This window comes from Esox lucius, chromosome 18 (genome assembly GCF_011004845.1).
Source record: "Esox lucius isolate fEsoLuc1 chromosome 18, fEsoLuc1.pri, whole genome shotgun sequence".
NCBI lineage: Eukaryota > Metazoa > Chordata > Actinopteri > Esociformes > Esocidae > Esox > Esox lucius.
Window position 1 is genome coordinate 9,378,523 of NC_047586.1, and position 15,838 is coordinate 9,394,360.

At 40.3% G+C, this 15,838-nt stretch overlaps 2 protein-coding genes across 2 annotated transcripts; one reads left to right on the forward strand and one right to left on the reverse strand.

The window, feature by feature from the left end:
* Positions 1-5,470: 5,470 nt before the first annotated feature.
* LOC106024755 (trace amine-associated receptor 1-like) lies at positions 5,471-6,463 on the reverse strand. The gene has a single exon (XM_013138515.4). It carries the CDS (start codon positions 6,383-6,385, stop codon positions 5,471-5,473), a length of 915 nt encoding a protein of 304 aa, XP_012993969.3. The 5' UTR covers positions 6,386-6,463.
* A 6,140-nt stretch (positions 6,464-12,603) lies between these two features.
* Positions 12,604-15,555, forward strand: LOC105017911 (protein LEG1 homolog). The gene is made up of 6 exons (XM_010882913.5): positions 12,604-12,929; positions 13,086-13,169; positions 13,278-13,462; positions 14,123-14,244; positions 14,793-15,031; positions 15,253-15,555. Exons 1-6 carry the CDS (start codon positions 12,635-12,637, stop codon positions 15,402-15,404), a joined length of 1,077 nt encoding a protein of 358 aa, XP_010881215.2. The 5' UTR covers positions 12,604-12,634; the 3' UTR covers positions 15,405-15,555.
* Positions 15,556-15,838: the final 283 nt, after the last annotated feature.

A 15,838-nucleotide genomic window follows, 5' to 3' on the forward strand; every position in this document is an offset into this window, starting at 1 on the left:
AACTCCCTATTGCTACTGATGTGTTTATTTAACAATGAGCAATGAGCTCAACACCACTGAAGGCCACAACGAAGTGGAATGACGGCATTGGGTCACAGCTGTCCCATGGTATTGCGAGTGAAGGCTTTTCCCTCTTCAAGGTGGAAAAGTTCCTCCCTGACTCGGATGTTGTCATAGGTGTTGTTATAATTTTCAGCGGAGTGACGGTCTCAGCATAAGCGTCCTCTAGGTTGTTCTCATGGATGGATCTTAACAGAGACAGGGCTGTCTTACCAGTGTGAAGCTCAGTGAGGCGGTACAGAGTGGTCAGCTCAGACTACAACTTTTCCTCGTTTCCTAGAGGCCACAGTTTCACCGCACACTCGTCGGCCTGGCTCGTCTGTTCCATCGTGAACGGTGGAAGCCCATTCATCAGTTTGGTTCCCCATATTCTGGACATTGTCCTTGAAACGGGTGAGCGCACTACTAATCCCAGATGCATCGATGCTCCGTTTTTGCAGAGTGTTGTATAAAACATCAACTTCTGGCATAAGGAAGAAAAAAATGTAATCCAGCAGCTGCAGAAAGACTCGGTCCCGGAGCTTTTTTTAAAGGCTGTATGCCTCACTTATGGTGGCCTCATCCCATCCTGGTTGTGCGCGTATGTCCTCCATACACAGGAGCAGCGCAGCGCGGTTTTCCCAAACTGCATTAACTGCATTAACTGCATCATACAGCAGGTGGCCCTGGAATGCGTTTCTGTTTTGCCTCAGAGAAAAAGTTGGAAAAAGCAGTTAAATCTTTAAATAACACTTTCAGAATGCTCATCCTTGCTGAAAAAAGTTGCTGCAAGGTCAGGTTCAGCTGGTGAGCATAGCAGTGAACAAACTGCGCATGTGGGTATGTCTCTCATTACAGCTGCACCATCATAAGCCTGAGTGATCAGCTTTTCTCCCAGCTTCAGTGGTTCCAGCACACCCTTGATGCTATTACCGAGTCCAGTTTTATCTTTGACTTCCACAAACTCCAAAAGCCTCTCTGTCACTGTATTGTCAGGCAACATGTATCACAACACAACCACCATTTGTGATTTACAGGAGACATCAGTTGTCTCATCTGCCTGTATGGCAACAAATGATTTCTCGTCCACTTGCTTGGCTATCTCCTCCCTGTACACTTCATACATACGTCTAACATTTCATTTTGTACAGTACTAGATGTCCCTTTGAAGATGGGCTGAGCGTCATAGTGACTCTGAAGTCCCAAATCATCCTCACACACAGTCTTGAAAATGCATCTGAATATTCCAGGATTCAGGGAGTCCACCGACTCGTCGTGCCCCTGCAGTGCAGTTTGACATTTTCCACACAGTTTAATACATGTTATGATCCGACTGAGAACGTACCTGTTTTCCTCCACCTGTTTGTTTTGCTGCTCAATGGTGCGCCTGTATGCAATGTCAACTTGGGCTGCGACATTTACCCTTCCAAGTAAGCCCAATTTCACAGCATTGTCCAGATGCTCTCATGTTTTGCGAACCTCTCAGAAAGATGACGCTTTACTTCAAGTTTCTCCTCCAAATTAAGGGTTTCAAACTGGTGCTTGAGTATAAAATCCACTTTATTCATTTTCTCAAGTTATCTGGCTTTTTTTAAGCTAACAAGCTAGCTAAAACAATCTACCCTCCTCACTCTTCTTGCCGACTAATGTTGGCGCCAGACAGACAGACAGCCAATCAGGTCTGAAATACGAAATGATGCTGTAGTGGGCCTACTACAGCAAACTAAAATCAGCAGAACCCAGTCTGAAGCAGCAAGGCAGGGACCAAAGAACATGAAATAAAATCCTAACACAAATTTTATGCAATTTAGGAAGATGCTATATTCATAGATAATAAATAATAGGAAGTAATCTTCTAAAAATAAAATTGACATATTTTTGATGCAGTTCTTTCTGTTGACCACAGGTGGGGCTATGCCCCACCTGCCTCTAATGACCAGCCCCTGCAACCATATATTAATCAATGTACCTTTACGTTGATGTAAAAAGGACATTAGTGTGATGGGCAAAAATGTTATCAGTTATCTTGTGAATGGGCTAATTGACAAAGAAAGGAAAATAGCTTATCAGATCAATGTTTGTTTAGCTCTGATAACTGGTCACAGCTCCCTGGTCAATTGATGTGGCCGAATCATTTTGACTTAATCACCTCCATTGTACATAGCTCTGCCTAAGTTCATTATAGAAACGCCTGTTTCCGTCATGGTGGGCGTCACACTGGAAATAATCTGCCTGTATGAACTAAATATTAGCTAATTGAATTGAAAGGGCCATCATTTGCAGTGGGTTCTCTGAGTTAGAAGTTTTGGAGGAACTAAGTACAGTAAACCTCCAAAGCATTTGGCTCGGTTTTCAAGCATGTTGGATTTGAAATCATACAATTACTATGCTGTTAAGTGATAGTTTGACCAAAAATCTTAAGGTCCATGGTGCCATTATCCATGATAAGCAGCAAACATGTTATTTCTAGTTTATTTCTGCCCCACTGTAGAATTAGAATCATCACAATTCATGAATTGAAACAATGTGACCAATATAAACTGTATAAGTGAAAACGTTCCTGAAAACACTTGAAGTGCAACTGGGAGACGCTACTACCTCAAAGGGTTGATGTTTGTTTAAGCATCTCTGCCCAGCTTTATGCAACCACCCATTCTTCTAAATAATCTACCTTAAGCTCAGCTTCTTTACTGGGTAGTTATCACAGGGCAGCAAGCAGGCATCAGTTAGCCTAACGGTTATAGCTTCTGCATGTTTGTTACCTGCTTTATGTTTAAAATTGTTTAATTATATGCTGGTTTATAAAACCTTAAGTTGCAAGCGCCTACTGCCGTCTGCTCCTTTATAATGTATTGTGAACAACTGTGTGTGTCTGAATGGGTTTGAGTGACAGCTTGTTGACAGGCCAGTCAAACCATTTAAATGCAGAAAGCAAGATGGATATCAACAAGGCCCCAAAAACAATCAAAAACTGAACATGGCTGCAGTACAGCGGAGCAACACCTGGGAAAATAGCCAGCTTCTTGCAACCAACAATAATTTTGTGAAAAACAAATTGATAATTCCTCTGAAAAGTAATGTAAAAAAACAGTCAATGACTTTGTTGAACAAGTGTGCCATACCTTTACAATGGGTTGTTGCAACTGTTTTCAGGATCCACTAATCACACTCCAAATCATGTTCAAATGTATTTTTCCGTCACCTGACATCAATTGAAATGGTTTTGAATATGATGAGCTTTTCTTGTAGGTTTTCCTTGAAGGTTTCTTAGTTGCATGGTCCACACAGAGATAGCCATGGTCCACAAAGAGCTACTAAAAAGATGTCCCTAAATGATATCCCTTCTTATCAACAAACTTGACTGTCCCTGTTCAAAATCCTCCTGGTTGTGTTGCAGATCAAGATGATACCTGACGATTCCAGCTGCCACTCAGCTGACCATTAGGTAGGCCCCTGGATTGTTCCTGTCCTTGCTGTCCCTGCTCAGGGCATGGCACATTTTTTTTTTAATAAACTCTGGACACAGCTCAAATGCATTCAATAATTGCTAAAATGTGAACTCTTAAAATGTTCACCTGGCACAACCAGAAGAGGACTAGTCACTCCCCGAGCCTGGTTCCTCTTTTTTTGTCCCCTTTTAATTAGTTTTTCCTAGCCACTGTGCATCAACACTGTTGTTGCTTGCTCCTTGGGGTTTCAGACTGGGTGTTTTGTAAAAGCACTTTGTGACAACTGCTGATGTAAAAAGGGCTTCATAAATAAATTATATTGATTGATTTTGATTGATAAAAATCTGCAGTATAATATGACTGAGTTAGCTGTTGTCTGACTTCAAAATGGCAAGGAAGTAGGACTTGAAGTGGAAAGTAAGGAAAGTATTTAGACCCCTTCACTTTCTCTATTTTGTGAATGTTGAATATGTATTGATTATATATTGATTATATATATATATTGAAATACAGCTCTGGAAAAAATTAAGAGACCCCTGCACCTTTTTCTTTCCTTTCCAAAAAAGTTGAAAAGGAAAGTTTTAAGTGAGGAACAAAAGAGCCCCTTCACTTTCTCCATAATGTGAGTTGTGTTACAGACTGAATATATATTGAATATATATGTATTTTTTGGATATCAATCTACATACAATAACATACAAAAAAGACATTTTTAGAAACTTGAGGCTAATTTATTGAAGAAATCTCATGTACATATGTATTTAGCCCATTTGCCATGAAATTCCAAACTGAGCTCATATGCATCCTGGGTCCTTTGATCATCCTTGAAATGGCTACAGAACTCAATTGATAGGACATGATTGAAAAAGCCATGAAGTCCAAGGATCACTTTGTAGACCTGAGAGATGGTGAATATGAAAAATACAGAATAAGAAACTGCCCAAGTGCAGATGTGCAATTCTGGTGGTGGCATATCCCAAAATACTTCAATCTGCGATTGCTGTGGCAGGGCCATCTACAAATGAATAAAAGCATCTGAATAGTTATGTACATAAGTTATTTATATTTTCTTATTATCATATAAACAAACACAAATTTCTAAAAACCTGTTATCACTTTTTCATTAAGGGATATTGTGTGTAGATTGATGGCAAATCCTTGAATGAACGTCTCTGGCTGAGTGTCTTGAAACATGCCTGCTCTCTCACCCAGTAAGAGCAGTTTAGAGTGACGGCAACATATATCTCTCTCCCAACTAATCCACTTGATAGAACTTTGTTGAAGAAACAAGTTAACTACATTAAATTTATTTTTATGTTGTTTGACAAAAGTAGTATAGATATTTATCCAACCACCAATGTGCTTAAAGTTGTGTAGGCAACAGAAAAACCTTGATAATACACCATGCTACTGCATGGCTTAGTGGTCAGAGCAGCAGTCTCTATTCCCACTGTGAGTTTCTACTGTATGCTATTGGGGCCATCGTTTTACTGGACATAGTGCAGTTTAGGTTTTCTTTTGCGATGGATGAACTGTAACCAACATGTCTAATACCATACATCGCTTGAAGTGTTGTACTGTGTCTTGAAAAACTTCTCTCTCACTCGGGATGAGTAGGTTAGAGTGAGGGCAACGAAACATACTGCTCTCTAATGTGCTTGATAGAACTTGGTAAAAAAATGAATTAACTATGCAAAAAACTAACAATAAAAATATATTTTGTTGATTGACAGAAAAGCAATATACATATTTTTCTCACCAATGATGTTCGTAGACGTGTGTACAGACAATATTTCAGGTTTTTTAGTTTCTGTTCCGCTTCTGTCTGTTTTTAAGTTCAACTGTTTTAATTGAATATAGTTATCACAAAAAAAAATATTTTGAACATCGAAAATAACTAGTTCACGGTCATTGTTTTCACAGTCAATTGTGTTCCATACACTAGGTGTCTGATTAGCATACAATTAGCATCCACATAAATCTCACTCAGAATTCAGTTGAAATCTACATGAACCCTTCTGAAAGATTTTGCCCTTGATGATGATTGTCAATGCCCTCCTAAACCACGTATAAAAGAAGGCATACACAATAGGGTTAAAAGTAGAGTTCAAATAGCCAAACCAAACAAGGGTGTCTGCCAACTGTGGTGGGACAGAGTACAATATGAAAGGGTCAATGATGAGGCACAAGAAAAAGGGACACCAGCATGCAAAAAACACTCCAACCACTATTGCCAGGATATTTGCCCCTCGTCGCGCTCTACGTCCAGAGTCGGCCTCTCTAACCTGACGAGACAGATCTTTAATGGACTTGGCCTGAGCCCTGGCCACCCAATATATCTTGAAATATAGACAAATTAGAATCAGTCCTGGAATGAAGAAACTGAAGGAAGATGCAACAGCTGCCATTGGACTTAAGAAAACTTGGCAACCACCAGCACACTTGACATGTGTTTCATAGAAATCCTCCCTGCCTTTTAGATTGAGTTCAGAAAAAATCATTCCAAAAGCAAAAATAGCAGAGACCAGCCAACTAGTGGCAACCATGATCCAGACGGTGTTATTGCTGATGATCAGTTTGTACCTCATTGGCCTACAGACGGCAAAGTAACGGTCAATGGAGATGAAAGATAGATGGAAGATGGAGGAGGAACTTAGCATGATGTCAGTGCTTGTGTGGAGCTTACACATGAACTCTCCTAAGTACCAGCAGCCCTGGACTGAGCGCACAGCACTGCACGGCATCACAAAAACCCCCAGAAGGAGGTCACATACAGCCAGGGAGAGGAGCAGCTGGTTTGTGGATGTTTGGAGCTGTTTGAAGTGTGCAATGGAGGTGATGACGAGCAGGTTTCCCATCACAGTCACCAGTATCGCCAACCCCATTGCAGTGAACATGGGAACCTGAATGCTCAGGGGGCGAGCGTACCTCGTACACGATCCACTCAAAGACTCGTAGCAGAAAAGACCCTGTGTTTTGACAGTGGTGCTGAAGTTTGTAAAATTGGAAAAGTCCATTAAATCCAAGATGTAAGGCCTGACAAAATGAACAGTATGAACAGCGTTAAAATGTGTTATTACATTAATTCAAAATATTTTCATCTAATCTACTTCAATGACGTTTGCATAAGATAATTATACTTACTCCTACTTTTAATATATATTTATTACAAGTTACATATGCAGCTCCGGAAAAAATTAAGAGACCACTGCTCCTTTTTCTTTCCTTTTCCTTTTTTTTAACAATTCTGTTCCTCACTCAAAACTTTCCTTTTCAACTTTTTTGGAAAAGAAAGAAAAAGTGTAGTGGTCACTTAATTTTTTCCGGAGCTGTAATTTTATGTATTTATTAAAGCATTTATAACAGAAATATACTCAACTGGTAATTTAAACAGGGTTCTGATTCTAGAGTGTCTGTAAGTTCCACTCAGCCCATTGACAATACTTCCTGTGCCAATCCAGTTTATTTATTAAAAAAAAGAAATGAGAGCAATGTGGCCCAAAACAGGACATTTGGCTCAAGGAAAAATATTCCTCAAAATTACACATAATATCATTAGATTAGTACAAATCAACAATTAACTGAAAAGACGTATGACCGTTAAACATCTGTTTCCATACTTGACTAGTGCCAACATCAGTTTCACTTCACAGAAGCTGATGAAGCCACATTCTTGAAGTATTTGGTTCTTTATTAAGGTCAGAAAGAAGAATGAAAAGCTTTGGTATCTCATGTCTTATTATTGTTCCTTAGATAATACATAAATATACTCTAGAATGAATAGACCGGCTCCAAGCAATTAAATGAAAACATATGCTCACCTCAACATGCATTTAGTTCTCTGCAATCAATACATCGACCTGTATCTCTCCATAAGAAGCACAAAGAAAGAAGTATTGTGGATTGTCAGCTTTCGTCAGGATCCTTTTAGCTAGGGGAAACAAAAAGACAAGCTACCATTGTTAAGTCTTGCTCAGTTGTTGAAGAGCTATTTGTAAAATGATGGTGTGTGTGTAATCTCACCTCATGAAAATGGCAGCAAACCACACTCCCTTCCTACAGTCTAAAGCTTTACCAGCACATACGACTTTCTTCTGTGCATTTTTTAAACAGATGGGACGCTGTTAAAGGTACGCCCCCAAAATGGATCACAACAACATTTTCAAACTGATTAATATTCTGTATTTTTCACAACCAATTAAATCAACGTTTTAGTCAGTAGAGACTCCAACTGTAGGTTTCCCACTGTGTCTGAGGAGTCTCCATTATGTTGTTGACATTAAATATCCATCACTAATGGGACCAGTTGTAATACAAAACGGCTTTGCAGTAATGCAGAATTACCCATCACTCTAATACTGCAATTGAGCATAAGCAAATATAATGCATTGATTCTTCTCCAATGAAGGTGTATACAACTGCCCTCAAAAGTATTCACCCCCTTGAACTTTGCCACATTTACTGTGTAACAGCAAGAAATGAAAATGTATATAATTAGGAGTTGCTGCCACTGATCAAAAAGTCCAAAATCAAAGCGAATTATTGGTCAAAATGAATAATCAAATCTACAAATTGTTCAGAAAAAATTGCAAATACAAAACAGGAAATATTTGATTGCATACATATTCCCCCCCTTTAGCCAATATTTGGTAGAAACAACTTTGCCAGCAATTACAGCCATCAATCAATCAATCAATCAAAATTTATTTATAAAGCGCTTTTTACAACAGCAGTTGTCACAAAGTGCTTTACAGAGACACCCGGCCTTAAACCCCAAGGAGCAAACAACAGTAGTGTTGAATTTCAGTGGCTAGGAAAAACTCCCTCTGAAGGTCGAATTTTAGGAAGAAACCTAGAGAGGACCCAGGCTCAGAGGGGTGACCAGTCCTCTTCTGGCTGTGCCGGGTGAGATATTAAGAGTCCAATTGGAATAATAAATAAATTTCTCTTGGCTAAATCCAGAGTATATTTGATTTTAGACTAGGTCAGAAGTATGACCAGGTGGACAAGGACAGGAACAGCAACGGTCCCCCCAAACCAGGTAATCCGCAGGTGTGGACCAGGACCTCATCTCCTTCTAAAATTTAAAATTGGAGGAAACTGAGAAAAGTTAGTAGTACATCCCTCATGTCCCCCAGCACAATAATATAGCAGCGTAACACCTTGGAAACTGAGACGGGGGGGTCCGGTGACACTGTGGCCCTACCCGGGGGAGGCCCCGGACAGGGCCCAACAGGCAGGAAATCAATCCAACCACATTGCCAGGCATCAACCAAAGGGACACCCACCAACCGCAACCCCCCTGAATGATTTTAGACGTGCCCCAAACATTACATTATATACATATTTTTTAATCCAGGTTAAAAACACTGTTTTTTACGTGCCTATCACTGAGCGCTTAAACTCACACTGTTAGCCTTACTGCTTTCATAGCTTCCTCATGGAATCTACTACAGAATCTGAGAATCTTTTTATTCTATGTAAATCCCAATGAATTGGGTATTTGATGTTTTTATTCTAGTATTTGTTTTTATTTTAATATTTTTCCTTTGTAAAGCACATTGAATTGCTTCTATGTATGAATTGTGCTACATTATATAAAGAATCTTGTTCGTTAAAGGATTTGACTGGGCCACTCCAACTTTTTGTTTTTAAGCTACTCCAGTGTGACTTTGGCTATATGTTTTGGTTCATTTTCCTGCTGTCCCGCGTTTCTTGCAGACTTACGGTCATCTCTAAGTGTGATTCTTGTCGCACCTGGTCGAAATGAGCGTAGATGCCACCGTGGACGTGAATAAAGCCATGGACGTGAGAACACCCTGCACCTGTCATTATTTACACATGACTCACCCGTAATTTATGCTGGTGTGGCGATCAGCAACCTATGAATTGACATATTTCAACATTAATTGAAACGGCACATTAACCATTCGTCATTCTCAATGACAAAATCAGCACAGTTACGGAACACTTTTGCATCTCAGCCAAGAGACCTTTAATAAACCCTTTATTAAAGTCCTTTAATAAAAGAGCAAGCTCTGGAATCATTAGGGTAACTGCTCGACCCAAAACCACTGTTTTATTTATCCTCTCACTAGTCAATTTAAGACCTGTTAGCTATCAAGATGCCAGCCACCGAAATTATAACGACCATTTATGATCTCCAAGCACATCGATAAGGCCTGAGTGACTTATGAAAATCAAGGCAATTGCACTACCCACTGCTCCAAATAGGGATATCCCCATTCAGAGGGGCCAGCAGTGGCCATGTCAAGGTTGCTACAGTATTATCTATTATTCGAATTATAATTGTGATTGTTGTTACTGGGGCTGTTACGATTGTTGTTTTTCGTGATAATGACGGTCTTATTGCGAATCAAGCATGATCTTATATTTTGACGTCGGTTAACACGGCCTCCGACCAGACGTGAGTGGACGACAAGAATAATATTGATGAACGCCAGCTCTGTCGGTGAAATGATCATACTTTCATTTTAAGATCAAATTTGATCGTACGCACGTTTCATAAATGAGGGCCAGTGTCACCCATCTCAGCTATGTAAGACTGCAACCCCTTAGGAGCTGACATTAGGCTTCTTGGTGGCCTTCCGGACTAGTGCCCCACCCACCCAGAGGTTTTCAGGAAGCCTTGTTCTAGACATAATCACAGGGCCATATTCCTTTCATTTCTTAATAATGGACTTCACTGTGCTCCGTGGACTATTCAATGCCTTGGAATTGTTATTTATATCCCTCCCCTGATTGGTGCTTTTGAAGTACCAGATTTGCTTTGACTGTTGCTATTTGTCATTCAGGTATGTCATAGCAGAGGGAATGAATACTTAAGCAATCAATTTTTTTTTTTAAATTATAATTAAATTGTATTTGTATTTAATTTGATTTCATGTTGATAGATATCAGAACCCCAACACAGATGATGGAATGGAGTCAGGTGAACAGGAACAAACTGATCTTAATGTAGTTGCATGCAGTCTTGACAGTTTTCACCCTCAGATATCATTGAAAATCTTTAAAATATCACCTGGATGTTGACCGGATGGGCATGGTGATGCTGTGTTCTTTTTCAGCATCAGACAATGTTTAGCCTGTTGTTAACATTCCAGGTTAACACATATTAATATCAGTATCTACCAGGTCTCTTAGTCCTTGAAGTTAAAATTAAGTCTGTTTAACACACTGGCTCTGCTAGACTTTTAGTATCAAGAAATGGGGTAAGCAGGTTTAGTATTACATGTCAATTCTATTTGCTGCCGGTCTGACAGTGATCCAGTCTAATTTCACAAAAATATAGCAATTAATATAGCACGCAAGATCACATCGGTCGTATGTGTGACAATGTTACCAATAGTTTTGTTCATGTGGAGACATCATAAACAGCACAATATAGGCTAATTGACAAAGAAGGGAACATACGTTTTTCCGATCCAACTACAATGTAGTTCCTGCAGGTCGGACATTTTAATTTTAATTTAAGTAGTATACTGGAAGGGGAAAACTCTCATCTAAAAACAAACATTGTAAAAAGGAATCCATTCCATATTTATTTTTAGCTATCTGGCTGCAGTGGTGGTGTGATGCAAACTATTGAACTCTGAAAACCAGTCCCCCTGAGGTCAAGCTGATGTTCAACATGACATCATAACGTCCGTTATACATTGCTCCATCTATCGTGAGCACTGAGCATTGCAGTTTAAAGAAACTGCCAGTAAAACATATTTATGCATTACATTGAAGTGGGCAATGAATCACAGAATTATTATCATAGTGAGGAATTTGGAAGAAACCAACAATGTGGAGAAAAAGTGTATATGAAACAGTAAATCTTGGCTACAATAATCGCCAGAGAAGTCTTATAATCAATGTGCACTGCAATTTAGAAGTATGTTGCTTCAAGCATTTCTCCCCTTTTCAATATCTGGACCTTTGAGATGGGATCAAAGCATGTACATTCCACTAAGACATACATTTTCCTAATTGAATTATCCACCCAAATGCAAATAATCTCTTTGTGCATCATGCTGCAAATTCATTTATCATCCATTTTACTGTGTTTGTTATGATTGGCGAGGAGCCATGTAGCTAAATTCAGAATAGCAATATATCTACAGCTCCGGAAGAAATTAAGAGACCACTGTTCCTCACTCAAAACTTTTTTGGAAAGGAAAGAAAAAGACGCAGTGTTCTCTTCATTTTTTCTGGAGCTATATATTCAGTGTCTCAAAAAGACCAAGAGTCAGACAGAAATGGACAACATTTGTAGAGATTCTCTGTAATCATGCAATTACAGCGAGGACCCAGGTGTGCAGCAACCATTTCTCCACTTAAAGTTTTACAAAATTCCATCAGTTAACCATTGGATTAGCCAGACTGACCCTAGGTGTTTGAGCTCTCTCTGACTGACAACTTCTGCAACAAGGTCCACCAGACATGTGTTTCGACAGTTGCCACGTGCAGTTGTTCATGTGTGACATCAAAGATGTCTGCATATTAATGAGGATTATGTTCATGTTTGCGGCGCTGGCTGAACTGTCTGAGGTGTCAATTAAGCTAAAACATTATCTGCATTTTCCAGTCCCTGTGAGCACTTCTTCTGATGGTAAAATCTACTTCTGACCTTGCCAGTCGTAATTTTCACACCTTCCAAACCATGGGACTCATTAGCTCCTAACACAGCCAGATGTCTAACAGGCTGTTTTGACTACCAGGTGCGCCAGTGCTTTATGTACTACAGAGACCTAAATAGCATACACCTTGTGTCGCACTAGAGACCAATGCTTCCCAATGGCTTTTTAAGTCTTTGGACAATTTGGCATACAATGGATCACAGAGTAAATAAAGTTGAATGTGCTCTTTGGTTAATCAGTGATGTTATCAATCTCCTCTTGATTTGCCTAACTATAGAGATAAGCGTTCCAGGCCCAGGTTCAGGCAGGTTGCCCCACACATACAGTACAACAGCCAAACAGTCAGTAAACCCAGGGACCAGAGTCTGGGGGTAGATTATGTCACTGCTGGTATACACAGGAAAGAACATGACTTTGTAAGACCAAAGTCCACTTGCCAGAAAATGTACAAAAGCGGAGATCTGTTTTACATCCAGGAGTGCATTTACTAAGTTGGCCGGCATGAATTGTTTCCGGACCCTCTCACTGTTCCACCTGGTTGCCCTCGCGGTCAACGCAGCAGTGATCACTGAAAATGGCTTCCCCATCCTCTGGGACCAGGTGTCCAGTCAGCTGTCAGACCTGCCTCAGGTGGACAAGGTGGTCACCATTAACCCCTGGAACTACCTGCACAGGATGAGTCTGTATAGGATTCTGCTGGGCTCCACCAACAAGTACATGGCCTCCATGGGAAGCAGTGAGGCTGACAGCCCGTTTTGGGGCCTGCCACTGCAGCTGGGCTGGAAACTCCGGTCAGGTATGTTGAGCTTTCATTAGGAAGCTTTTGGGGAGTTAAATATATGCATTTTGGGGTTGACTCGGTTCTGGGGAATAGGTGTCCCGGGCGAAGGTTTTCACAGGGAATTAAAAGAAGCAAAAAGGCATGGTACTGGATCCTTTTCTGTTCCAATAGGGCGGTTGGTTGATCCCAGTGGAGCTACAACATGTGGACAGGAAGGTGATCCCATGTGCATTTCTGCCAAGAGCTGGTGGTCATGTAAGTATCATTATTTACATTCAATATACAGGCACTGTAAGGGAGCCTTAAGTTAGACTTGCAGAAAATACCGAAAAAATCTCCCTCCTTCCCGGTCTCTCTTTTCAGGTGTGAACCACTACATCTCAGTGATCCCATTCCTGGCTGCTGTCGGAAAAGGCGTAATTGGAGATGGTCTCCTTCAGGTCCAGATGCAGGCGCCAGCTGAATCAGCAGAGGAATACTGCACTTCATTTGCAAACTGCTCTGCTACTCACCCAGACCTCATGACCAAGTGGGAAGAATTCTTTGAGGTATTTAATGAGCCTCAAATTTTCCTTCTACACCATAAGAGGGATTTTCCTTTGAAAGTGTTATTAGTTACCTGCCTTTCATATCTGACCCATTGGTGAATGCATACAATTACATGTTGTTTAGTGGCTTCCAGGTTTCTCTTTCATAGTACCAAGCTGTCCACCACTGTCTAGGTTTTAGCCTTTACTGTCGATGAAGTGTGGCTGGGAGCTCCATTGGCCGATGCATATTGGCAAGGTCAATGTGGTTCATGTTTTATGAAAAATTGAGTCACATTTTAGCAACTCCCTCAGGTCTTGAGTCATGTTTTAGAAACTCTCTAAGGTCTTGTGTCAGTTTTCAGAAACTACCTCAGGTCTTGAGTCACGCTTTAGAAACCCCCTCAGGTCTAGTCTGCAAAAAGGTGAACTGAGGTTGTGTTATCTTATATGCACTGGTCGGGTTTTTCTGGATGTGTGGTGGGCAGTCTGGGAGTAAGAAATACTACAATGTTTAAACTCTTCCAAGCTTGTTGGGAGCTGGTACGACGAGACATAATCATAGGTACAATTGGATATCACAAAATTGGGGAGGGGATAAGAAACTGGGTTAAAATAAGTGTTGCTCTTTTTAAATATATTTTTTCCTTTATCTTGGGAATGCATTTGCTCCCATTCCAGACCCTGAAAAACGTGAGCACATTAGAGATCTCTGACTTTGAGAAAAGGGATCAAATTCTGGGAGCTTATTGGGCAGGTCAACAACAATCTCTGAGTACCGCTTCATCCAGCTGCAAGGAAAAGTGAGTGAACACTGATTCATATTTAGACAGTAAAGCAAATTATTTAAGTATGTACCATATTCCTTGCAAAGACTAGTTCAAACTTGTGACTATAAAGACAGCCAGGTTTTTATCAATTTAATTAAAAAAAAGTAAATCTTTAGTTTAGGAATGACTTTTGTTGTTACCTTTTTGGTATATGTTGATTTTGGGTCATCATCTAAAATGAATATTCTGCTTGGACTCACGTCATTTGCAATCTCTCATGCTACGTAAGACTTCCGGGTTCACCAAGATTACTTCCTATGAAACAATCTCAAACCCCAAATAAGTACCCAAATAAAACAACTACATATGGAGGTGGGTATATATTTTAAGTCATCACAATTTGTCAGTGCACATATTGTCTTCCTGAATGGATGAACCATAACAAGATAAATATATTGGATGCGATCACCTTTTATTGGATGCGTACAGTATGAGGTCAATTTGAATTGATCATTTATTCTTGGATGCATTCACAAATGTGCACTTGCTGTATGCCCAAACATAACCTTTGCACTTTATAGGATGAGCGCCTATTCCAGTCCAGAGGCTTCATTTGCCAACAGCTGGATGAACTCTGCAGACTATGTGGCAGCGGCATACTTCCAGTCCAGCATGAATAACTCTGTGCTGTTCCTGAGCCCTCTGCCCAGCAGGCTGCTTAAGGAGGGGGATAGCCCCCCTAACATAGCTGACCTCAGCGCTGAGGAGAACCACGCCCTCTATATCTTTGACTGGATGAACAGAATGAACAAAATTCTGTGTGAGTACTTTTACTTCATGTCCCAAATGAGATTAAAAGAGAAAACCGTTGCCTCTGCATTGTATGAAAAGTAGAGTGGAATTCAGATGGTAGAAAATCAACAGTGTGGAATCTGTAGTCTCCGCCCGGTGGTTACATATATGATGTGCATTGCTGTTGACTACCAGTAGCAATAATTGAATCCTAATATTACACACCCCCTTTTGTTTTCCTTGGGACAGTGGGATCTCTGGTGAAGATGTGGCGCTCAGCCATGTGCTCTGACAAGGCCCGGGAGAAGGGCCGGGAGCTCCTAAAGGATCTCGTGCTGAACCCTAAGTTTGCTGTCTCCACCTTTGTGTCCATTCTTACAGAGATGACGCGCAGTTGCTGAGGTCAAATCAGACACTCCTACTGGCTAGTAGTTGCTGAGGTCCAATCAGACACTCCTACTGGCTAGTTAAGACCTGTTCCAATGAGAGCATCACACACAATTCACTGTGATTCATTGTTTAATGTTTCTGAATAAAAAACTAAGAAGAGTACATACCGTTTATTTACATATTTCTGTTCAATGGTTCCAAGAAATTCCTTTAATCTTCCAGTTGGGCTTTTATCCTTTCATATCTTTTTCCAAACATTGCAGTGTGTACCAAATCTATACTTTTTAAATGTCATCATTTATTGGACACGTTTCCAAAGGAGCCTAAAGCAGAACTGATGTTTAAGTGCTTTGCTCAGGGCACAGCCATCTCAGGTTCTGTCTTTCAGTACTACATTACAGCCTTGTTACAAAACAGAACAGGTGATTTGAGTTGATGTGTTTTC

Bases quoted from the DNA above. Each gene is read 5' to 3' on its own strand.
- LOC106024755 (XM_013138515.4), bottom strand. From the start codon at position 6,385: ATGTTCACTGCAATGGGGTTGGCGATACTGGTGACTGTGATGGGAAAC.
- LOC105017911 (XM_010882913.5), top strand. From the start codon at position 12,635: ATGAATTGTTTCCGGACCCTCTCACTGTTCCACCTGGTTGCCCTCGCG. The intron at 14,245-14,792 runs GTGAGTGAACAC...TGCACTTTATAG, and splicing joins TCATCCAGCTGCAAGGAAAA to GATGAGCGCCTATTCCAGTC. The intron at 15,032-15,252 runs GTGAGTACTTTT...TCCTTGGGACAG, and splicing joins CAGAATGAACAAAATTCTGT to TGGGATCTCTGGTGAAGATG.